This window comes from Cydia strobilella, chromosome 2 (assembly GCF_947568885.1).
Source record: "Cydia strobilella chromosome 2, ilCydStro3.1, whole genome shotgun sequence".
NCBI lineage: Eukaryota > Metazoa > Arthropoda > Insecta > Lepidoptera > Tortricidae > Cydia > Cydia strobilella.
In genome coordinates, this window is record NC_086042.1 from 16,340,390 (window position 1) to 16,366,110 (window position 25,721).

Consider the following 25,721-nt stretch of genomic DNA (forward strand, 5'->3'; position numbering starts at 1 on the left):
TAATAACAATATTTTTTAGAACAAACAATTCCATAGTTCGAAAGCTTTTTATAAGTGATTTTTTCTGTCCATCCAGGTACCAACAAGCCTCTTGCTCAGTAATTAACTTTACTATACTATAATTACAGACTGAATATTTTGTTTTACAGATAACCGAGAGAAGCTCAGAACTATTCAGCGTTTTAATCATCAAGAGAGTGTCTTTGGAGCACTGTGGAAAATACACCTGCATCGCTACCAATCACGTCGGGAAAGTGAATCAGACAGCCGACCTTTACATAAATGGTGAGCATCCACTTTCAAGCCATGATCGGTGTAATGATTAATATAATTACCTATATATAAAAAAAAGATGTTATAATGGCATTTGATATATTATATGTTATAAATTTATTTCGAAGGAGTCTATATTTAGGCGTTGATATTTTGGAAGGTATTTTAGTCTACTTACAGCCCTCGCTCATAATAAGGCTTGTTTGTAAACATTAAGTTCCTAAATTAGAACAGAAGTTTTGAGATAATAGTTATTTTCAATTAAGTTTGTACAATAAAATTGTTAATACTTATATAAATTACTCATTTCTATTGTACTCATTGCCTTTAAGACTTAACGAAGGATTAACGCTTCAAGCATTGTAGGCTATGGGCTACTGCTTAGCTCAGCTCAGCAATCGTACTCTGAATTTTATCACTTAATCTTTTGTTGCCTTTTCAAACATCACAGTGGCCCCAAAGTGGATAGACGAGCCAACCAACACGTCGCTTCTACTCGGCCAGAGAGGAGTGGTGTACTGTAACGCTAACGGCTATCCTACTCCGCAGATACACTGGATGAAAAGAGATGGTTAGTATATTCTAGGTTACAATTTACATTACGTTCATTAAATTATCCCGGATAAGATAAGGAGGCCTATTAGGTGCAACTTATATTGAGTCAAACTCTATTGCCATTGAGTTCCGTTTTACATAATGAAACGCAACGATATTGAAATGTATCTTTTTATTTTTATAATATATATTTTGGTGATTTGTGTCTATTATAATGAGAAGCTACGAAGATATTACGTATTTTTTGTCCTTTTATGATTCAAGTTATTTTTGTAAAAAAAAATGATTGGGCTGAAACGTCAATGGCATGGAATGAAAAAAAAAACCGCCCAAGTGCGAGTCGGACTCGCGCACCGAGGGTTCCGTACTTTTTAGTATTTGTTGTTATAGCGGCAACAGAAATACATTATCTCTGAAAATTTCAACTGTCTAGCTATCACGGTTCATGAGATACGGCCTGGTGACAGACAGACGGACAGACGGACAGCGGAGTCTTAGTAATAGGGTCCCGTTTTTACCCTTTGGGTACGGAAGCCTAAAAAAACAAATGTCACCGTTTGAAAAATACTATAACCTGCCAAATGCAACCTCTTAAGCATAAAATCTGTGCCTCTACCCGAGCAGATAACGCAAAAGAGCCACACCGTTAATGTCGTTTTAGATATACATAATATGTTTTTGGTTTAAGGTTTTTCATGAATGTTAGTTATAAGACGTTCCACTTCGTTGTTTGACATGTTAAATTGAAGATTATTCTTGTAAACGAATTTGCTGTTCAAGTAATATTAATAACTTACAGCTACTCTTGGTATTTGGAGACCCGTCCTCGACCTGGCCGGCGGCGGCATCATGAGCTATCCCAATGGCACGCTCATCATCGAGGTGGTCTCTCTGGCTGACGAGGGCGTGTACGCCTGCAATGTCGAAAATGGTGTCGGGGACAGTTTAAACAAAAACCTGTGGATCAGCGTTAATAGTAAGTACCTTAGTTTTTAAAAGTTACAAGCTTAGTAACAAGCTGTCTGTAATGAACATTTTCTTTTACTTATACTGTTGTTATTGTTGTTTTTTTATATGTGTGTATTGTGGCAAACGAATAAATGGTTTATCTATCTATCTATCTATTATGTAACACTTTACTTGCAAACTTCCAGAACCAGTGCATTTCGAGTCCATGGGCTCGAATGTGACGACCAAGGTGGGCCTGCCGGTGACCCTGACGTGTCGTCCGCTAGGTGACAATCCCATCCGGGTCAAATGGAGCCTCAACGGAAACCCTGTAGATTTCACTTCTTCCAGGTATCTTTCATTTTTTATACTATTATGAAGCCTCTATACCAATACAAATATCGCTCTCGATCCCGGTTATTAATTGAGGTCAAAAAATTACCAAGTCCATCTCGGTTTACTTAAATTATGGCGTCAAAATAAGAACTCAGAAAAAAAATTCTTAAGGAAATTAAATGTTTCAAATAGTCGCAAAACATGTTTTCAACGCCATCTATCAAACAAGTAACAAACTTTGTGCGTGAAGTTGCTTTCGAAGGCAAACTAACCCTCTTGCAACCATACGCTACCCCATCCACCCCTATCATAGTAATTACGTTAAACTAACATAGATGACTCTTTTCAACAAAAACAATGCTTTATTTAACCGATACAAGCCATGCCTAGTGCGTGGTTCACTGCAATGTGCCTCTGTGAAATTGTGTTCATTGTTAAATAAAGATATTTTTTTTTTTTTTTTTTAAGAACAAGTTTGGGAACAAATCAAATTATTTTATTAAATATTTTGATTTGTGTTTTTTTTTAAGTAGTCACACTACTATATATAAATTAAAAACTGTAATAGATGTCATATATTAAAGAAAAAGTGACGAAGCCCTCCACTGGAGACCTGACATCTATTACAGTTTTTATTATTTTTTACTTTAATTATATCTACTATAATAGTATTTTGTGCAACAGGTATATAATAAGGGTTCTTAAAATTCAAGGGTCGAAGTTACAAAACGAAACGAAGTTGAGATTTATTAAGACAGACCCGAGAATTTTAAGACCTAATTATGTACCGCTGCACACAATAATTATTGTTTCTAAGACAGCAGCAAACACCTAAAATTATAAATAAAATCAAAGTAAATAATTGTTTGTAGATCTTTGCCTAGAAGTTCGAATATAATAAAAAAACGGCACAAGTGCGAGTCGGACTCGCGTTCCAAGGGTTCCTTCCGTACATTACACAATTTTTAACAATGTATTTTTTATGTGAAACGTGAGTGAAATGTCTTTCGGATCAAAAACTAAGTAATTAAGTCCTAATACTCACGCTAGACTGTACATTTCTAATAGGTTTTCCTGTCATATATATGTACAGAACTATTTTATGTATTTTTTTTTCAACTTTTTAGACCCAGTAGGTTCGGAGATAAGGGGGGGGGGTCATTTTTTGCCTATATCCTTAAAAAAATTAAAAATTCATTTGTTTACGTCACATGTTCGTCTTTGGGTCACAAAACTAATATGTTAATATGTATACCAAATTTCAACTTAATTGGTCCAGTAGTTTCGGAGAAAATAGGCTGTAGCAGACGGACAGACTGACAGACAGACAGACAGACGCACGAGTGATCCTATAAGGGTTCCGTTTTTTTTCCTTTTGAGCTACGGAACCCTAAAAAAACAACAGTTGCATAATATTGTATGAATATTCCTAAGAACATTGTCCTATTGTCTATTGTCTTTATTTATGTTACTGTACATTTATTGTAAACTATGTGAGGTCTGGTGTGCAATAAAGAGAATAAATCATAATGTGTTGTAACACTGCTGTTAGGATCCTAAGAACACTGCGCCAGGGCCCGCCGCGCCGCGCTTTTTCTGAAGTTGATCTAGATCTCACTGGCAGTGTGGCAGTCATTTAATCTACAAATACGAGTGCTGGAGTAGAAAAAATAAATAAATAAAAATAATTCATTGGTCAAACCGTTTATTTTATAAGGTGTGTTAGGGTAAAATGGAATATTTTTTTATGAGATGTCGGAATTACACTTTGCAATGTTAGATTATTTTATTGATTACTTATTTCAGAATATCGGCATCTGAAACCAAAACCCACAACGGTATCAAGAGCATCATCACTCTCAACTTTGTAGAGAGCAGAGACGGAGGTAACTACGAGTGCAGAGCCAGTAACCCCTATGGAGTAGCAGCGTACAATATACATCTAAGGATACTGGGTGAGTTGTTTTTGAAATCATAATTTAATGAATTGGTTGAAAGAGCTTGCCACAACTATTATTAATGGTAACTGTGCACATCATGCAGACACAGTCCGTAAATGAAAAATTGTACACCTTACGGCACATCATAGTGATACAATAATGATGTATATTATATATAAGTACTTATGTTGAACAAATAATTGCTTTTGACTTTTGACAATTTGGAAGGTCAAAATAGTTAGAAATTCTCTTTTTAAAGGCCGGCAACGAACTTCCAACTCCTCTGGTGTCATTCGTCTACAAGTTTCCCTCCAATATCATAAAAAAAACCAAGTGCCTGATTATAAGGCACCCTTTTAGTGAAATAATACTTTTTTTCATTATAAAATATTACCCGTACCCGCGCTACATAATTACTCGCAAGTAGCCAGCTTGATTGAACAAATAGGCAAGCTTGCCACGTTTCTAAATTATCTAGTTAGCTGCTATAAATCACTCAAATGCGAGATATTTGATAAGAAAATATTTAAATATTTAATTTAAACTTCAAATTATTTCCAAACCAAACTTTATCTATGTACATTAGTTCAGCGGTTTGAGCGTGAAGAGGTAACAGAGGCACAGACAGACTAGCTAGCTAGCTAGATATAGGTACTCTTATATGTTTAACTGTTTGTTTTATTTTTTACATATTTCAGAACCTCCGACTCCCCCACTGGACTTACAAGTGGACTCGGTGACGAGTGACTCGGCCAAGTTGTCGTGGCGTGACACCATTAGTTCGCACGTCCAGTACTACAACGTTCAGTACGCCACCAGCGACTTCATGCTTTGGGATACCGCTAAGAGCATTAACATTACGAGGTATTTATTACTACCACGGTGCCAAACAGGGGCCAGAGGGCTGTCTGAGTGGACACAAGGCAACAGATAATCTCAGAGCTAATTGTATCCTGGCTGTCGTTGCCTCGGGACAGCAATAAAGGATACTTGCAAGGGTACCACGTCAAAGGCACTAGCATTCGTCCGCCATTGGCATACGGCTAGTTTGCAGCTTAGGGTGGTATTAAAAAAAAAGCCGGCGGGTCTCGCACATTCTGTTATAAATGGGCCCAGCAGTGGGCCCATTTCATCTGTCCAATTTCTATATCCAGGGACAAATTTCTTTGAAGGAGGCCCATTCCACTAATCCAATATCTTGGTTAAACTTTTTATTATATACTATTTGCGTAGCCATTTTGAATTTAATGTCATTCGTAATATTTGATCAAACGTCGGTATTTCTACTAGAAATTGGGTGACTTCATCAAATGTACTAGAAATTTTCTAGTATGTTTGATGAAGTCACCCAATTTATTTTATCAAATGCACATTGGATAATAGATATTGGACAGATGGAATACCACCCTTATATATAATAGAAAGTTCTTATTACTTTAAAGCTGAAAATTTACAATTAGTAAGGCATGCCATCAAACTATACTGTTACTGGGTGTTTATAAGTATTGGGCATTTCGTAAAATGCAATAGTTGCTCGTGACTTATTATAACGAAGCACCAGACATATTTTACTTATTTAAATATTTACTGATAACATAACTTTTTTCAGACAAGACAACGACATTCGTCAGAGCATAGAGCTCCGAGACTTGATGCCGGCCGTGGACTACAGGGTGCGAGTGGCTTCGGGTAACCAGGTCGACCTCAGCCCTTTCACGCAACCCGCACATTTTACTACGCAACAGAAAGGTAACATTCCTTTCTATAATCGTCGAGGAAATTTTTCAAGTGCTCAGAAAAAAACAATTGCAACGATTCAGACTTAACGCTTCATTTCTTTTAATATTAAGTGTGTTCTAAATGTCATCAAAATAAGATGTAAATCGGAATCGGTATGTTAGCCCTAGACATATAAAAATTAGCCCAAACACAAAATTATTTTCCATTTGCGATCTTGTTTTAATAATTCATTCTTAGTTGGACATTTGGTGAGTTGCCCAAAATAGTTAGGAGGCCAGTTTATCCACACTTCACACAGTACGCTAAAATATATTCATCGTCACCAGCTCCATCATCCACGCCATTGGGAGTCCAAGTCCAAGCAACAGATAACCCCGGAGAGCTGATTGTGTCCTGGCTGCCGCCGCCCAGGGATAGCCATAATGGACACTTGCAAGGCTACCACGTCAAAGCGGTGCCAAGGGTCGGCGCTGATATCGGTAGGTATATAATATATAAGTATTAACAAAGTGCAGAAAAATAGGCTTCCATAAAAATGTATTTTTCTTACACTCCAACTGAGACACGTACAGTTTTTACTAATAAGATACTGGGTATTAATTAACGCAGTCGATTGTACGACGCATCGCGTCATGTGATGGACGTCATTAATAGTAAGGGCCAACACACAATCACACGATACGACGTCGTGCCTGACACAGAATATTAAAGAACGTAAACTTTGCATTTAAATTTCAATACTAAAAGTTATGTATTTTTTCTTCAGGAAATGATGATACTCAGACAAAAATTCTTAAAGTGATGTCAAGAAAAGGAAAACAAGAAACGACGTTGAGTGGGCTGTTAAAAAATACAAGGTTAGAATTTGTCAATGAATAGAATAAAAATAAGAATAATTTCATTTATTCATGGCAAACTACATTTCATACAAACGTATTACAAAAAAAGTATATTTAAAACATCAAGTATACAGTGTGGAAAGATAAGTCGGGCCCTGGAGGGAAACTACCTTAAATCCTTAAGCTGGCTCATTTTACTTAAAGGAAACATTCCGTTATTTTTAAAAAGAAATAAAACTGCATTCAAAGATTTTCTAAAACTCGTTTGCCTCGCCCGGGACTCGAACTAACTAAAACTAGAAAAACAAACACTCCGTATTTTATTATACTAATCGATAGTATTATTATTCAGGATAAAATTTCTCTAACAAACATTTGGTCTTAAAAATAAAAATAATCTAACATTAACTTTTTACTATCAATTTGTTTGAATTGTTAGAAATGAGCCCCCTCGTTCCGGCTACACAAAATTAGTCGCCGTTGAAATTCATTTCTTGTAGCCTTCAGCAAAGTGTTGTGATGTATGTGCCCCTAATAACATTTTCTACCGCAACCCTTAGCTCTTGAACGGTTTCATAGCAAGTTTAGAGGTATTACTACCATTAAACGATTTTCTTATCGAAGAACTCAACGAGGTACTTCGCGATAAATTAGCAAGCGTGTACTTCATACGAAGTCTTTGAATGTTGGAGAGAACTGAGAAGAAGAACTGTTACGTGTCTTTTACTTGTTGAAAGTGAACAGTAACCAAATGTTTGTTAGGAAATTTTATCCTGAATAATAATACTATCTATTAGTATAATAAAATAGGGTGTTTGTTTTTTTTTTTTAATTTTAGTTGGTTCGAGTCCCGGGCGAGGCAAGCGAGTTTTAGAAAATCTTTGAATGCAGTTTTGTTTCTTTTTAAAAATAAAGTAATGTCTCCTTTAAGTAAAATGAGCCAGCTTAAGGATTTAAGGTAGTTTCCCTCCAGGGCCCGACTTATCTTTCCACACTGTATAGTTTACCACGAAATGGTCCCGCCTCAACATAATGCTTAACCCTAACGTCAGCGCTGGTCTTCCGCCGAGACCATATTTTGTGGGCCACGAACGCCAGAACACGGTCTTATCTATCAATAAAAAAATCATCGACAAAATGTTCGTTTTATCTAGCTTATTTTGAGCACTAACTATTTTATCTAGTTTGGTGTTTATTGCTGTATTTTATCATTTACAGATATGCTGTTTCAGTGAGTGCTTTCAATTCTGCCGGTAACGGCCCACTTTCGTTGCCCGTTTATCAAACTACAAGAGAAGGAGGTACGTGTTGAGTTAATGTCTTGCCTATTAATGCATTAAACTATTTATTTATAATATTTACTTAATTTGTAACTGTGATGAATCTCAATCTAGAGTCCAGTGTATTCTTAGTACACGCCTTTTTAGGGTTCCGTACCCAAAGGGTAAAAACGGGACCCTATTACTAAGACTCCGCTGTCCGTCTGTCCGCCTGTCACCAGGCTGTATCTCATAAACGGTGATAGCTAGACAGTTGAAATTTTCACAGATGATGTATTTCTGTTGCCGCTATAACAACAAATACTAAAAAGTACGGAACCCTCGGTGTGCGAGTCCGACTCGCACTTGGCCGGTTTTTTTTAACAAAGCCGCATTCAGTGTTAAATATTGATATATTATATTATACGCTAAATATCCCGTTTTAGGAAATATCTTAATAAGCATAAATAAAGGATAAAAAAAATTGTCCTAGCACATCAGTGTCACAATAACTACTGTACCTACCTATCATTAAAAGTGCTTGCCTTACAATTCCAGCTCCCGAGCAACCACCGACCGGGGTAGAGTGTCGCGGTGTATCATCCACGTCCCTCCGCGTGTCGTGGCAACCCATCACCACTCATGGCGCTTCTCTGCTGGGCTATTCCATCTTTTATACCACTGAAGGTTAATCTAACATTAATTTGCTGCATCAAAGCTTCGTTTGATACCCTTGACTTGAAATTACACATAGGGATGCTACTAACAGACGCACGTTTTACAGTTTAATTTTATATAACCAATTTTCAGATGGATCATGGCAAAACATGACTTCACCTCACACAGAGGTTTACCTGCAGGCGCTGTTGAAGTACAACAACTACACTATCAAAGTAGCCGGTTTCTCCAGCTACGGCATGGGACCATTTTCATACCCTGTCGTTTGCACTACCTTACAGGATGGTAAGTTTTCATATAATATTCTTAGGTACTGACTATGTGTGAAGCCTATTTTAACTGTTGCAGGGTACCCCTGCTTTGCAACCATAATTATCTGTGCAGAGTCATTTCAAGGTATCGGTATCATATAAGTTTATTGAAATATTTCAGTACCCGGACCTCCGCCAGAAGTAAAAGTACTGGTATCATCGCAGACATCTCTTCTCGTGAGCTGGAAGCGACCGATACATCCCAACGGCGAGATCACGCATTATACTGTCCATGTCAAACCGGTTTCCAGGTAGGTACTCAGATTTATTAAATAAAGCGTTATTGACCGTCATCCAAATAACCATACGATCCATCTAATGGTGATAAAATGGGTGACAGATTGAACATTCTAATCGCGGCAGCAATCCGGCAGCGACATCAACGCAATTTTTCAAGGAAATTGAAAGTGACCGACTCTACATAGCTAGAAAATAGATCTAAAAGTAATTGTAATAAAATTTAACGACAAGTTGAGTAACCATTCATATTATAGAATTCGATACCTACTGCACGGATCCACGTTACGGCGTAGGAGAGGTTACATGGGTAAATGTGTTGCTTACATTCAAAAACCATCTGAAGTATGTAAACCTCATTGTTTTATTTTCAGTACGAGTTCCCCGCAAAATTATCGAGTAGAAGCGACACAAGAGTCTAACTTGTCAAGACACTTGACATTCCCAATATCAGGATTAGCCACCGGGAAACAGTACGAAGTGTTTGTGAATGCCCATACTGTGGCCGGCGAAGGAGCGGCCAGCAAAAGGGTGCACGCAGAATTATCATCTAAAGGTGAGCTAATATAATGCAATAGATGTATAATATCGATTGTCTACTGTCTAAAGCAACTATAATGACCTTTCAAGCTAAAAAAAGAAACGACACAATTTGATTGAAGCGACTAGATAGTTTTAAGTTTATATTATAAGTTTGAACCGCCCAAAGGCTTGCAACTCGTCTTACCGTTTACTAGGTAGGTATTATTAATATAAAACCAGAATTAGTGACATAAAATGTTTACGATAGGTGTTAGTCAATATGTATCAGTTAGTGGATCTGGTCCACTCTTAAATTTACTGCAATGAATGATATTTTGAGTTTTGACACCTGCTTCATTAGTAGTACAATATTGTTTTTAGTTGTTGCTGGAGTGGCATCTCTCGGAGGTCCAATATCAGTGGGAGTGGGCAGCTCGCTGCTGCTGGTGTGCCAGTGCGTGGGCGTGCCGCCGCCGCGCACCGTGTGGTACCACAAGCACAACATCATCACGCACCATCCGCGCTTCACCAGGAACCATGATGATAGCCTGCTCATCAACAGTAAGACTTGTTCAATAAGAACGAAAAATTTAAAGCCATTCTCTCAAATGTAATCATTCTAATTTGTTTAACTACAATATAATAAACTCACACGCGTATCAAACTCAACATGTCAGAATTTAACCATTGAAAACATAGTCATTTTTTTCCTGTCGCTAATTACACAAATCCAAAAATAAGTATTCGTGTAAGCTATGACTATGACTAAATTCATTAAGTTCTGATCAAAACGTGATCGGTCGGTTTACAAGAAGCACACTCCTTGTCCCTTCTCATATCACTTGCCGAGACTATATACTTACCTCATATCTTACAATAATTGCTTACAAAAATTTCAATTCCTCTTTTTTTATATTATCAGACATAGACCAGTCACTAAGCGGCAACTACACGTGCCTGGCGAAGAACCTGTACGGATCGGACTCGGTGTCGTACGGCGTGTCAGTCCTGCCGACCCCGGAACCGCCGGCGGTACGTGCCGAGTCGCACAAACACGGGCTGCGGCTGCTGTGGGATGCACCAAGGACGGCTAGCAGACCGCAGAAAATAAGTAAGATAAAAATAAAAGCGCCTAAGACGAAAGTGGAAGACCTCGCGAAACCGCCTATCCATACAAACGTAGGTCCCATTTACCTCTCTGAATGCCAATAAGTTGTTGTATCAACCACAGCTTGCCCCTTCGTTTGATTTTTTAAATTTTTTGATTTTAATTATTTTACTCTTTAGGAGCATTTAAAAAATTGTATGGAATTAGTTTTTATTCGCTCCTAATTCTTATAATAATCCAGTCTGCAAATTCAAACGAAGGGGCGTAGCTTTAGTGTGTTCATGAAGTTATATCTGTGTAGCTCTTATATACTCTGGAGAAAATATCTGCTGTTCATTTGGCTGATTATCTTTAAATATGTGACGTTCCACGGGAAAAGGTACCTTATGGCGGTCGTCGCTACGTCACGTAGCACCGCATTAGTATTGGAGCGCCGTTAATAATAGCGTAAGTGCCAACCGCCATAAGGTTACGTACTTATGTACCTACTATGTAATTATCGTCATTTCACAAATTTTGGACTCGTGGCTACTAAGCTTTTTACGTCCATCAGCTGATCTGATGTGTTGATATTGCGCAATATTATGACCTAATACATTAGTCCCTATAAGGGCCAGGTGCACCAACCACAGTTAACAGACTGATCAACGTCACGCCGCAGAGATCTATGAAATTTATACAATAAAATTTAACGAACGCTTTAACGGTGACAGAGGGTTTGGTGCAACCGACCTACCTAAACTAACCTAACCATTTCGTTCTTGACGAGACTTATTTATATCAAAGTTGTTATATAACTCATAGTACTAAAACTGTAGGTGTATTTTTATCAGATCTTCGTTTGCTTTAAATTTCTTTCCTTAAATACTGATCCGAACCCTAATAAATACCTAATGATTAAAACTGACCTAATTAGTGATTAAATAATTAGTAAGTTCAATAATTGTGGGATCACTTAATGTTACTGGAATGCTATTCACAGCTTACAACTTATCTTGGAAAGAAGCGAACGGGTCCTGGCAGGACGCGTGGTCAGAGAAGGGAACCATCATCCAAGGCGCCCAGGAGTACACGCTGCAGGGTCTGAAGTGCGGCACGAAGTATTCGCTGCGGATGACTGCAGCCAACAGCGTGGGCGCCAGTCAGCCGGCTTACATCGATGCCACTACCCTAGGAGGAGGTACGAAACATTAAACGTGTTGTCTACATTACATCACCCGAAATTATTGATAAAAATAAGCTTCTCTTTTTTCCTGGGCTTGAGAATTTAGTTGCAAGCTAAAATAAATACCTCCTATTAAAGTTGCTCTGTCTGTACCTACTAAACTGACTGTACTAATATATGTGAATAGTGTTACTCGGTAGTTACTGTACTGCATGTTACTGACCCTTTATACATCTGTTTCACTTCAAGCCTTATTGATCTGTCTTGATGATTTGTATTGTATTTCTTTATTTCTGCTTTTCAGTACCAGTTGCTCCAACCAGCACTGAATGGTTTTGGAGTAATTCCTCCCATATTTTCATACAGTTAAATGGCTGGGACGACAATGGTTGTGAAATAATTAAATGGGAGGTGGAATACAGAGAATTTACAAGTAAAGTTTGGAAGAAGACCGAGAACCGACTCGTAAGTTCTATTTTTTCACTTTAAACAAAAATATTGCAGCGTATAATGTAATATAGTGTGAACAATAATTAGTGTTTAATTAAGTCTGATATATTTGCATGCCGTTATTCGGCCGAATTATGTGACACATAAAAACTATGTAACACCTGTTAACTACCGTAATTCACGCAAATAAATGTTATCTTATTTTATCTTATCTTAACAAACTAGTTGTTTGATCACACTATAATAGACTTACGATTGATAGGTACTCACTGATGACGTTAGTCGTCTAATTTACAATTATGAGTTGGGCTGATTAAATGTATAAAATAGAGAAGGCATGTCATGTTGGTATGAATCTGTTACTAAATGTTTCCTTTTGTTTGTTTCAGCCATCATTGGACCAGGTTTGGAATCACTATGCCGCTTCTTCAGTGCTTAACCAGCCGAACTCTTTTGTGATAGCCGATCTTAGCCCAGCACAATGGTACCAGATCAAAATCACTGTTGAAAATTCCGCCGGTGCAACCACCTCAGTATTTTCTTTTGCTACCACTACTTTATTGGGAGGTAATACATAGCATAATACATTATTTGTTGTGTTTCTTATAACCGCTCCAATGCGTGATCATCTTAACTAGTACAGCCGCGCTTTCTTTGTTGTGGTACAAAAGTTTGCATGAGAATTACGGGTGTAATTATATGTACCTATATTGCCAAGTGGTAATGTTTTAATTAAAAGTATCTACATAAAATTGTGTATTGCATTTGTTCGTAGTTATAAAAGTTATTAGTGTTATAACAAAAAGCAATAATATTAGTTGCTAGAATCGTAACTAATACAGTAAGCGTGAATTTATTACAAAACTAAATGTGTTTCCACATATTTAATTCACAGAAAAATATTTAATTACCTATTTAATTAATTTTATTTGTTTCAGAATCTATAGGACCGCCTACGGATCTCCTAGACCTCAACATGTTGGTCATCATCTGTAGCTCTATTTTATTAACAATTTGTACTTTCACCTGCATCTACATACTTGTCAAAAGACACAAGTAAGTTGATACACTTAGATGAAACTTTACGCCCTAGTTTTTTTTTTAAATGTGTGGGTTTCATATATGAAAATACCAATCCATGCATTGCCTTTCTATAAAAACTTTTACGATTTTATTACAACTTTAGCTACTTCTCCCGCTACTCTATAATAAGTATTTACCTTATAATCATTTCACAGCACCTAGTACCTACTCGTAATAATCCCACCAATACGTTATATGAAAAATGATTACGTTGTTTTGGTATAATGGTTTTATCACTTAAGCGTTCCTTTTATTCTGCAGCCACCAGCGCCTGACCGAGTACCGAAACTCTTTGACGGCTGAGTGCAAGTCTGAGCGCAGCAACGTTACCGTTAACACACCGCAGAGCGTCCCCACTGAAATAAACAACAGGGTTTACAGTACTCCAGTACATTTGACTGCTGATAGCAAGCATGGTATGTTGGATCTCCAATAATAATTCTAAACTTACATTTGGCGCGGAATGACGAAAATATAAATGCCGTTGTTGAATTAGTATATTATAAAACGGGGGTGAAATATGCTTGATAATGATTAAACTTTATTTTGTAGAACTGTACGAAATAAGTCCGTACGCGCAGTTCGCTATCGGCTTCAGAACCTTCGGGCATGTGGACAACCAAGAAGTCCCAAGTAGAGTGCATCTACCGAGCAACAGCAAATCGCGATATGATAGCGGTGAGTAGTTCATCATTGTGTGCAGAAAGTGATACGTTTCTGCACTACAGCATTTTATTTTCCAAGTACGATTTTTTTCATTTGTTTAAGATACGCAATTGAAATTTATTTTTAAATGCATATGTTATACAATTTACGTTCTGATATTTAACTCGCTATTCCATAAATAACGATACTTTTACCCAAATTGTTAATTGAAAGTACCCTCAAGAAATACTATAAAATTTATACTTTCATGTTTGAAAAAGTTGAAAAATAAACCATGTATTTTACTTTCATCGTATTCGAAATGAAAAGTAGAGTGTCTCAGGTAAAAGGCATCATTTCATCCCTTGGTTAACAATCTACTATTTTCTAAATCAGCCCGGTCGCCTTCAAGAAATAGGGGAACATGCATTAAAAAAAGATCTCGATGAATTGAGAACCTCCTCTGACAACTTACAGTTTGTTAAAAATGTATTTTATTTTACAGAAACTAGTTTTCAAATGCGCTCGGAATCTGAAGAAAGTGATTGCGTATCACGGACAACTACATTAAAAAGCTTTCCAAGAAGTGAGTCTCAATTTATAAGCAGCAAACAAAATGATAACGAATGGCGTTATTCATAAACGCGTTACTGGACTGAATTAGCTATGAATCGTTTGCCTTTATCCGTCATTTTGACTTATGTATTTGTAAAAAAGGGATAAAATATAATTTTTAATACAGTTGCTCAAAAAGTGCTACTTTTCGTAGCTTTTTAGCGTGCGGAAAGTTGGTTTTCGCGAACTAGTGCTTTTTACTTCTCCAATTTTTTTAAATTTTTACTTGTTCCAATTTATGACTACTTATTGATGAGTGTTAATATTAGTTTCATTTAAACGTCGTAATCAACATAAATACCTATTGTTATTGTAAGAATACGAATAATATGTATATTTCATATTTTATTACTTACCTCTTCATCATTATAAGTATTATATTACGTTTATTTTTTAATGTTGAAAAACCGTTCTTAATAAGTTGTCTGAATGGAACGGAACGCCTGTCAAAGAAGAGGCGTATTTTCTTACTGCAAGAATGTTTTAAGTTTCCAAAGGCAATAATCATAAATAACGATATTTAGGTAATAATAGTACAATGTTTTAATATTTACAATTGTTTCTGTCTTATTTCAAATAACATTTGAAAAAAAACAAATTGACGTGCGTTCAATAATAATAACAAAATCAATTCTAGTCGAATAAAAGCTAGAAAACCACTTCTTCATAATGTCAATGTCAATGATGTCACAGAATTAATAATATAAAAGTTTCGAATTCCGTTCCTTACTTGTTGCTTTTCTTATTTTTTCCCAACTGTATTAAAAACGTCGTTCGATACACGTGCGGAAATATCATTTTTGATGATGAAGTGATGGCATACTTTCCGCACTAGCATCGAAATGTACTATTAACTAAATCAGGCCCGTAAAGTATTATGAATAAGGGGCCATATATATTCAGTACACATATTATTTGAAATTGATAATTTAAAGAACTACTTTTAAATTCGTAAGGCTGTGTCGACTACTAGCCGCCAGCGACCGACGAAAGCTGATTACTATGTTCGTAAATGTATGTGCGTGGTCTGGCGCACCCGCCACATGCGACATCCACTCGTGGCAGACCAAGGTCCTCCGTGTCGTGGACGGCGTTCGGCATACGATCATACTCGTAGCGTAAGAACGCATTCCCATGTAGGTATTCAATACGAATGAGCCCGATAGAGCCCCTCTACGCTTGACAGCGAATGTCTGACCGCGCCATATTTGGCGTAGCACTTGCAGTGTAGATTTATTTAGTACCTAATGTACCTATTGATGGACTATGCTATTATCCACCTCTGTTGGTTTTCTTTTAATACTATCATTTAATGAATGTTTTTTTTTTCTAGAAGGCTGCAGAGTTCCGCATCATAGGTAGCCGACGCCTGCATGACACTCAGACTAGTTATCAAAATACATATTATACCCCAAAGGGTTGTGTTGCCAAACTCCCAAGGAGTTTTTTATATTAGGTCATCATCATCATCATAATAACTCTTAAGAGCCTGGCTCTTGTCGGTGGAGTAACCGCCACTCCGTTCTTCTTTCTGCCGTTGTTTTGAGCTCCTGATACGTCACTACGTTGCTTTTCTCTTTGGCTTGGTCCAAAAACGCACGTCTCGGTCTTCCTCTGCCTCTCCTTTTCATATTAGGTACTTTCATAAAATAAAGGTGTTTTAAGGTGCAGTGAGTCCACGTCCTTCTCCGAACGTAGCTCACTGAGCACTGAGCAGACGGATGTTCCCGGGATTGCGAATATCATTGTTATTGAATACTAGTTACTACTAATATATTACTTTTAGTTATTTTTAACAAAAAAAGTTATTAATTCGATCATAAGTAACATTACGCATTTTTAGAAGCAATTCTCATGTTAGCTTTTGTCCTAAAAGAGTTACAAATTTTGAATGGGGTGTTTTAGACCTCATCATCATCATCATATATTTGAGAATTAGATCTTGCCGGTGGAGTGATTTCCATGCATGTCGGTCCTCTGCCTTCTCTTTGACAGCCCGATACGACACGACGTTGAGTTTTTCCTTTATTTGATCTACGAGTGTACGTTCTCCTTGGTCTCCTCCGTTTTAGACCTATGTTCGCAATTTTTTCCTAAGTAGTAACTTTGTCGCCTTTTGTAACGGGGTTCGTTTGCGTCAAATCCGGTTGTAATCCAAGTTTGTGACCTCGAGCGCCGAACGCAACTTTGTCAAAACTCGAAAAAACTTTTTTTTTTGTTTATTTGGGCGATTATAACCCTAAAGGACTAGTTTTTGATAGTACCTTTTCAAGACGTTCACACAAAACAGAACAGAAAAGACAGTGAAAAAAATCAGAACTACCGGATTTGACGCAAACGCTTGTATAAAGGTTTCGAATCGATGAAGTCACTGGAAAAAGGGCTTAACGATTGCCTTATTCATATTGTTTAGTAACCGTATTATGATCTAAAAAAGCGCTATGATTTTTCAAAAACTGCTGGCTGGAAACTACTGCACTCTTAAGAAAATTATGTAAAAAAAATTTAAACCTATAATTTTTCGGGTTATTTCTAATTAGAATCACGAGGAATATTGATTCAAATAAATAAAAAAAAGTGTGCCCAAATGCGGGTTTTCCAAACAAAATGTATGTGTCAAGTTTGTGACGGTCCATACAAAATGTATGTGAAAATGCGTCACAAAACTGACACAAAATTTCGGACACTATTAAAATCTGTAATATTCGTGATTGTGAGTATAGAAATATTCCTAAATTTGCCTGTTCTAAAAAGAAGTAAATAAATGGATCTAAAAATGCCCAAATACGCTCGATTACGCTGTTTAAATTTTTGTAAAAAAAAATTTAAAACCTCTTAACCTGTATATGAGGCTAAAAACCGGCTTAGTGCGAGTCGGACTCGCGCACGAAGGGTTCCGTACCATTACGCAAAAAAAAAACGGCAAAAAAATCACTTGTTGTAAGGGAGCCCCACTTAAATATTTACTTTATTCTGTTTTTAGTATTTGTTGTTATAGCGGCAACAGAAATACATAATCTGTGAAAATTTCAACTGTCTAGCTATAACAGTTCATGACATACAGCCTGGTGACAGACGGACAGATAGACGGACGGACAACGGAGTCTTAGTAATAAGGTCCCTTTTTTACCCTTTTGGTACGGAACCCTAAAATGCGCTTTTTTCTTAGCACGTGGAATAGTTCTGTCAATGAAACAACTATCTCTGCGTGGCTATATGTGTAAGCTGTCAGTTTTAGCCCCATTTGCAAGGGGACAAATACAGCAAAATTTAGAAGCTCACATTTGAGTTTAAAGAAGAGACGCCTTCCACATAGATTTTCGTACAGTGACCCGCCCGTTGCTATCTCTATTGCACGCGCAATTGCTGTCAAACTCGCACAGTGACTTTGACAACCGGCATCATGGGCGGGACAGCTATATAATAATGCGCATGCAATAGAGATAGCAACAGGCGAATACGGTAATGTACGAAAATCTATGTGGAAAGCGTCTCTGCTTTAGTACAAATATTAACCCACAATATACCACCAAAAATATTAAGACGCGTACAGTAGTGCAAAACACTGTACCGCATTTGTCTTTCCAATGCAATCTAGTCAAAAATAGAAATACCGTGTAAGAAACTGATTTTTTAATACAGTTGCTCAAAAAGTGCTACTTTTCGTGGCTGTTTAGCGTGCGGAAAGTTGGTTTTCGCGAACTAGTGCTTTTTACTTTTAATTTTTTTGAATTTTTACTTGTTCCAATTCATGACTACTTATTGATGAGTGACATATTAGTTTCCTTTAAACGTCGTAATCAACATAAAAACCTACTGTTAATGTAAGAATACGAAAAATATGCATATTTCATATTTTATTACTTACCTCTTCATCATTATAAGTATTATAACACAATTTTTTTTTAATGTTGAAAAACCGTTCTTAATAAGTTGTCTGAATGGAACGGAACGCCTGTCAAAGAAGAGGCGTATTTTCTTATTGCAAGAATGTTTTAAGTTTCCAAAGGAAACATTCGATATTGTTTTTATAAATATACGATACAAAAATAATCGTAAATAACGATATTTAGGTAATAATAGTACAATGTTGTAATATTTACAGTTGTTTCTATCTTATAGAACATGCATTTGAAAAAAATACTTTCATTGAAGTGGGTTCAATAATAATAACAAAATCTATTCTAGTCGAATAAAAGCTAGAAAAACACCTCTTCATAATGTCAATGTCAATGATGTCAGTGTCACAGAATTAATAATATAATAGTTTCGAATTCCATTCCTTACTTGTTGCTTTTCTTATTTTTTCGCAACTGTATTAAAAAACGTCGTTCGATACACGTACTTTCCGCACTAGCATCTAAATGTACTATTCTGGAAAGTAATTTGTAAGAGGTGGAATCAAATGTAAATATTTAAAATAATTAGTTAGGTAATTTTTTATATTAATCTTAGTTGTTATTAAACTATAGTGTAACATACGAACCAAAACAAAAATATCATAGTAGTCCGTATACACTTTTGTGTTGATTGCTCTCAACTTTAGATTGATATTTTACAACAACTTCTATTTGGTTTTATTTAAAAACCTATTAAAGAATTAGCTATTAAGAAATATTATTAAAAGGAGTACTTTTTTACATATATGTTCTTAGTAAAGAAGGAGATAACGATTTTATTATAGCTGATCTTTCTAACACGGCTGCAAACAGCGTAAATTACGATCTGTCATTGTGAAAGTCTTTGTTTCATTTAAATTACTAAGCTACTGGACAGTAGGTTTTGTACTTATAGGTATGTATGTATAATACAAAATGGCAGCGTTACATAGAAAATGAGAATACTCGTAGTTTATTTATTTAGTCGTATCGTGTGGCATATTACAATCCATGATCGCTTTACAAATTTTAAAATTTATATTTAGATTCTTCACCCAATGGGCTGCGTTTTCGCTTAGCTTAAGTAGGTCCAGAGGATTTCCTGTGTACTTTCTTTTTGGGCACTCGCGGACTACCATACGTGTATAGAAAACAAATGAACGTACAATATGTGGTTAGATATCATCAAATACTAAAAACTTTTCAAACAAAATCAAACACACTATTTTGGGAACTGAATGATAGTAAATATCTTTCAAACGTAAATTTAAGAAACAACAGTTTTATTTAAATTATCTTTAAACTAGCAAACGGTGGGCGTTTTCTTTTTTTAGCGATTTTGCCAATAAAACTGTATACGGACTCACTTTTTTAGTATTTTTTTCTGTAATATTCATGAAATCAACTTTTGTGTTCAATTATTTAAAATTGTAGTAGCAATATTTACTTAGCGATTGTTTCCTTGGATGAAGGGGTTTTTAAAAGTGTAAGAAAGGGTCTTTGGCATATTACAATATTATTATTATCTAACTGAGATGCATTGTAATCATACGTTGCTATTGATGTATTTATTTAAGTAGTCGATGAACATATTATCTTCAAAAAGACTGATTGTTTAACATTATTTTCTTATATTTAATGTATAGAAATAAAATTTCGAAAATAAAAATATTAATGTTAGAATTCATACATGTTAGTTTTATTTTTAATTCGATTGATCATAATCACCCAAATAACAAAAGACGAACAAGCGTAATAATACAGAACTTTCGACTAGGTTACCCAAAGCTTAAACCCCGCTAGATGGCGTCACTTTCGCAAATTTTCAGGTTTTATTTTTTTGTGGAATAGTGTTGGTATCTGTATACTTAAAAGTATGTTTAGCGCACTCTTTACATAAATATTGAACTATTATAATAAACATTGAATACTTCATTAGTGCAAAAAACACTTTTAAAGTCGACAGAGTGTTTCTGTCATGCTATTTCCTACTATTACTCACACATGCAAACAGTGTTTCCGTGATGCTTGTAGTAGACAATTTCATGCAGTGTAAGTATGCTGCAATGGCGTTGCGGTATGTTCGTGGAAATACGTGCAAGAGGATTCGGGTTCGAGACTGGTACGTCAGGGGTACTTTTTTTTGTCCTTTTTGTGTTATGTTTCTTATGTCTTTTAGTCTTCGAATTCTTGTCCGATTCCGATATAACCGAAATATATTTCAGTGATATCGGAAACGGCTCTAACGATTTCGATGAAATTTGCTGTAAGGGGTTCGATCTAGCTAGGTCTTATCTCTGGGAAAACGAGCATTTTTGAGTTTTTACTTATGTTTTCTTTTTCTCCCATATATTCAGTATTATTAATAAATTAGTTTATAACGTTTTATAAAAATATGTGACGTTTTGAACTAAAAGGTACCACATTGTCGGCTGTCGATTAGGTTGATCTCATTTTGAAGCTTTATGGAAATATGACAACAATAAGTAGGTACCCGTTTGGTTGAAAACGCCACATATATTGAAAACCTGACTTTCACGAATCTCACCTTTTTGGGTTCTTCAAACTCAGAAAGGATGGAGAATACTGACGATTCTTAGTAGCACTAGCCCAAGGAAGTCCAGGTTTGTAAGTGTCAGGTATCAGTTTTTTTTAAAGCGCTAAATATAGTTCTACAAGTAAAGCAATCCCTTACTGCCCAGCCTCTATAGTATTTTTCAAACTGGAAGGGTACGATGATAGATTTCATCTCCATACAATTTATAACCTAATAATGCCAAATGTTGCAAAATTATATTGAATTGAGATCTATCATCGTACCCTTGCAGTTTGAAATAGTTATTTACGATACAAGTGCGGAAAAGAGAAAATTCGAAAAGAGTGGCGACAGATTAAAACACGACCGCAGAGAGTGTTTTAAATCGACACGAGTTGCGAATTACCTATTCGCACGTGTATCGTACAACGTTTTACAGTACATATGGCCCTTTAAACTTTCGACATATGCATGAAAAGTGCTCTTTACGCACTAGGGCGAGAAAGTTGCACCATATGTACTGTAAAATACTTTTTAGTACATATGGTGCTACATATACGTTACCGCCCTAGTGCGGTAATTAGTACAATACGTGCATATGTCGAAAATGTAAAGGGCCATAATTATGTACTGTAAAACGTTGTACAATACACGTGCGAAAAGGTAATTCGCAACTCGTGTCGATGAAAACACTTCCTTCGGTCGTGTTTCAATTTATCGCCACTCGTTGCCAATTTCCTACTTTTCTCACTTGTATCGTAATGTACTAATAATAAAGTAGTAATTGTAAAATAAAATTAAAACTTTTTTTATATATATTTTTTTGGATTCAAGTAGGTACAGTGAGTAACAACATTGCATGGCCTTCTAATTATAACTATTATAGAAAACGGGATATTTATCATGTTTATTTATATTATTTATTTCTCGATATTTTGGCCGGTCTTGCAAGACCAGTCGTTGTGGAGATCCCTGGGGAGGCCTATGTCCAGCAGTGGATGGCTTGTTGGTGTAGATGGATTCACACAACAAATGAAATAACATTTTTTCATATTTGTTATCCGTGTCCCTGTACCTGAAAGAAAAATTATATCATGATAGCACAAATTCTCTAATGTTATAGGAAGAAAGATGATGCAACAATATGGATTCTAATAAAGTTATCATTTACTTACCTAGTAATAATTGTGTTTTTCATTCATAGACAAAATTCCATAATTTTCATCCAAATGTTTTATTTTACTTTATTGCAGTGAGGATGTCCTGATTTTTTCTGGCTAATGAAGGAAAACATTTTATTTCCAAGAATGCCTCTTCATTTTGCACAATACCTAAAAAAAACCTAGAGTTAGTGACACATTGACTATTCGGCAACCAAAACAGTAATAATTACATTATATAGGTATTGTTCACTGCTTGCATTACGGAAGAAGTGAGAATTATTTTCTAAAAAGATCGGCACGAGAAAATTACAATGTACAATGAAGGAATGAAACTGTACCTACCTTACGAAACTTCACCATCATGAATTCCGCTTCAATTGAGTCTGAATTTTTCTGGATTTTCGCGGACCAGAACACCGATGATTTTTGTAACTTGATTTAGACGTTGCTATCATTTTCAATTTATACAAACAAATTGATGTCACAATAAACATGACCCTATGTGTCAGTGTCAACACTGTCAAATAAAAATGCACTAAACATGACGGCACTGCAAATCCTGCCAGGTCGGCCAGGCAACGTCGCCAACGTCATAGAGTGGCAACGCCGCACGCAACGTATTTGTACACGACATTTGTGACACACACATACGTAAAATTGATGAAAAAATTACGTTGATTTATGTATGATTTCTGTATGAAACAAAGTTTTTCTATTAATTTAGCGCAAACGAATATTCGAAAGTAGATAAATGAGCAAATATTTCTGTAGTAATAGTGTGTAGTGCCTTAATTAAAGCAGATTGAATTTTGTATGAAAATCGAACCACCTTAATATCTATTAGTTGATATAATAATTATACATTTTGAAGAAAAGAAAAGGTATGGCTACAAACTCGAACGCGAAAACATAACGAAGGAAGAAATAAGGAAAAATGGGCCGTGTACTTTTCAGGATGAACCTATGGTACAGATTTTTTTTACCTAGGTATAGGCCAATCAAATTCGATCCAAAAAAAAGCGTTTTGAGGTATAAATTGCCAGCAAGCTGGAAATTATTTCAATACCTTCATTTGGTCCTAAATGCGTATAATCCGAGTTTGCTCCATCTCAGGAGGTACTTATGGATACATTTTGGGAGCCTTAGGCGATACAAAATACCTTGGATTGACAAAACCACTCGGTACTCGTAGAAGGAACCCACCATCAACTACAATGTCACTACCAGCAAGGTTATTGTGGATCAGACACTGGTGAAAAAAATAATCGGATTTTAACACGATTATACCAAGATGGCAGTCACTTTCGTTAAAACTAGTGCCTACGCCAATTCTTGGGAATAGTTGCCAAGCGGACCCCAGGCTCCCATGAGCCGTGTCATTGCGCCGGGATAACGCGAGGAAGATGATGATACAAAAAAAAGTGGCGGCCATTTTTTACAATCTTTGACTACGAATTCTTATTAAGATTCCTTTCGGATCCTTAGATATCAATTTTTATCATGTTTAGAGCAAATTTTCCGTTGGACGTACCGTTTTCGATCTACAAGCAAAAGACTGACAAAAAGAGCAGAATTTAATGCACATTAGGGATGAAGCAGACTCGGATTACACGCATTTAGGACCAAATGAAGGTATTAAAACGATTTCCAGCTTGCTGGGAATTAATTCTTGGAAAAAATCTAATTTGATTGGCCTAGTAGTGTCAGAAAAAATTAAATAATAAATAAATATATATTACAGGCCATTCCTATACAGATTTACTAAGTCCTACAGAAGCTCAAGTAAGCTTGTGTTGTGGGTACTCAGACAACGATATATTTAATATACAAATATATAAATACATTAAAAAAATACCTATGCTCATCACACAAATAAATGCCCTTACCGGGATTCGAACCCAGGACCATCGGCTTCACAGGCAAGGTTACCTACTACTACCCACTAGGCCAGACCAGTGGTCAAATATAAAAAAATGGAATTATAAAGAAAGAAAGTGTTACATGTAAATGTTAATGTTATAAATGTACATATTTTGAGGTTACACCAACTATCAGTATGACCTAATTAAGTATATATTAAACAATACGAGGTGTACCAGTGAAACCTACGAGTATTTATCTGTATAATTACCACGATCTCTAGTATGTTAATATCTCAATTAGAAGTCTCTATCTAGAACTTTTATTTTAAAGAAACGATAATATTATCTACGTGTGTCTGTATGTAGATCATAGTGGCCATTACGTTAAACTTTTATTGACTGGAGTTGTCACGTTTTTCGTTAAAAATCCCATTATTTTAAGAGGTATTGTCCCCCTAAAGCATGAAATGCCTAACAAGACTTTTTAAGAGTTAGGAATTAAAATAATTTTCAATAGGCCAAAAGCCTTGCCTTGCCTTGTGCCTTGTACTAACAATAATATGGATTTTTTAATCGAAATAAAAATATTGTATTGAATTGAATTGAAAAGTGGTTATTATCCAAACAAAATGTCTTTATCGAGCAAAGTTTGAAGTTTATTACGCCTATAGAATCTCAGTTAGAAAGTTTCCATATAAAACAGTTCCTAACTACCAATTTGTTCGGGTAGGCAGTGATCTGGAAAATTGGCAGAAAACTTAGCCCGGCCCGATGAGGAGGCGACTTAAAATATTGTTTAGACCTTGTTTTAAGACTTGTAAGCTTTTAAAATTGCAAATGAAACCAGCAATTACTTTAGCAAATGTTTTTGTCATTTTACTAAACTAAAATTAAGTTGGGTAGGACATGTTGCCAGGCAGAGTGAAAGCAAAAAGGTTTAAATGTTAACGGATTTGAAAGCCATTGTTTTCAGAGCTTGGGTCAGAAGTGAGCTGGCTCAAAGCTGGAAGAAATTAGGTTGAATAGACCCAGCACTAGTTTGATAACAGGCTGATGATGATTATTCTACGCCTCGCATGTGTTTTCATTATATGTATTTTCATAATGATACGCAAATTATAGGACCATGAAACTTATACGTACCATCACTTGTTTCATTGTTTTTAAATGTAATGCGTATAAGGAGCAAGAATTTAAAAATCCTATTTTTTAAGGACGTAGGTTCAGACCGAATCCAATTTGCCGCCCTAGCGCCTTTGTGCCATTCAAATGTAAATTATACGCGTTTTTGCATTTTCCAGCTCAAGGATATGATTGCTTGAATATTTTAAAATATAAGAGACAGTGCACGCTTAGAGTGCTCGGCATGTGATCATATCAGAGGTTGATATGAAGTTGTCTCCAAAACTCAAATTCTCGTAAGTGTATTCATAATTTTATTTTGAAATGACAATTTGGCTAAGCCATCTGACGACCCAACCCACGAAGGAAACTAAGGCCTGAATACTTGGAATATTTAAGTTCGGTTTCCTAACGTTTCTTTTTCTTCCCCGAACCATTTGCTTGGTAAATATCAAC

At 36.0% G+C, this 25,721-nt stretch overlaps 1 protein-coding gene across 1 annotated transcript in view; it reads left to right on the forward strand.

The window, feature by feature from the left end:
- Positions 1 to 16,158, forward strand: part of LOC134749597 (cell adhesion molecule Dscam2-like) — a 48,799-nt gene extending 32,641 nt beyond the window's left edge. The window contains exons 12-35 of the mRNA XM_063684609.1: positions 150 to 285; positions 725 to 844; positions 1,628 to 1,804; positions 1,983 to 2,127; positions 3,919 to 4,067; positions 4,751 to 4,916; positions 5,662 to 5,801; positions 6,119 to 6,271; positions 6,559 to 6,649; positions 7,850 to 7,932; positions 8,449 to 8,577; positions 8,701 to 8,853; positions 9,001 to 9,130; positions 9,491 to 9,672; positions 10,020 to 10,199; positions 10,561 to 10,749; positions 11,729 to 11,926; positions 12,216 to 12,376; positions 12,751 to 12,928; positions 13,300 to 13,417; positions 13,706 to 13,860; positions 13,997 to 14,122; positions 14,595 to 14,675; positions 16,038 to 16,158. Of these exons, the coding sequence (XP_063540679.1) occupies positions 150 to 285; positions 725 to 844; positions 1,628 to 1,804; positions 1,983 to 2,127; positions 3,919 to 4,067; positions 4,751 to 4,916; positions 5,662 to 5,801; positions 6,119 to 6,271; positions 6,559 to 6,649; positions 7,850 to 7,932; positions 8,449 to 8,577; positions 8,701 to 8,853; positions 9,001 to 9,130; positions 9,491 to 9,672; positions 10,020 to 10,199; positions 10,561 to 10,749; positions 11,729 to 11,926; positions 12,216 to 12,376; positions 12,751 to 12,928; positions 13,300 to 13,417; positions 13,706 to 13,860; positions 13,997 to 14,122; positions 14,595 to 14,675; positions 16,038 to 16,066 (3,369 nt within the window). The 3' untranslated portion in view covers positions 16,067 to 16,158. The remainder of the gene's footprint in view (positions 1 to 149; positions 286 to 724; positions 845 to 1,627; positions 1,805 to 1,982; positions 2,128 to 3,918; positions 4,068 to 4,750; positions 4,917 to 5,661; positions 5,802 to 6,118; positions 6,272 to 6,558; positions 6,650 to 7,849; positions 7,933 to 8,448; positions 8,578 to 8,700; positions 8,854 to 9,000; positions 9,131 to 9,490; positions 9,673 to 10,019; positions 10,200 to 10,560; positions 10,750 to 11,728; positions 11,927 to 12,215; positions 12,377 to 12,750; positions 12,929 to 13,299; positions 13,418 to 13,705; positions 13,861 to 13,996; positions 14,123 to 14,594; positions 14,676 to 16,037) is intronic.
- Positions 16,159 to 25,721: the final 9,563 nt, after the last annotated feature.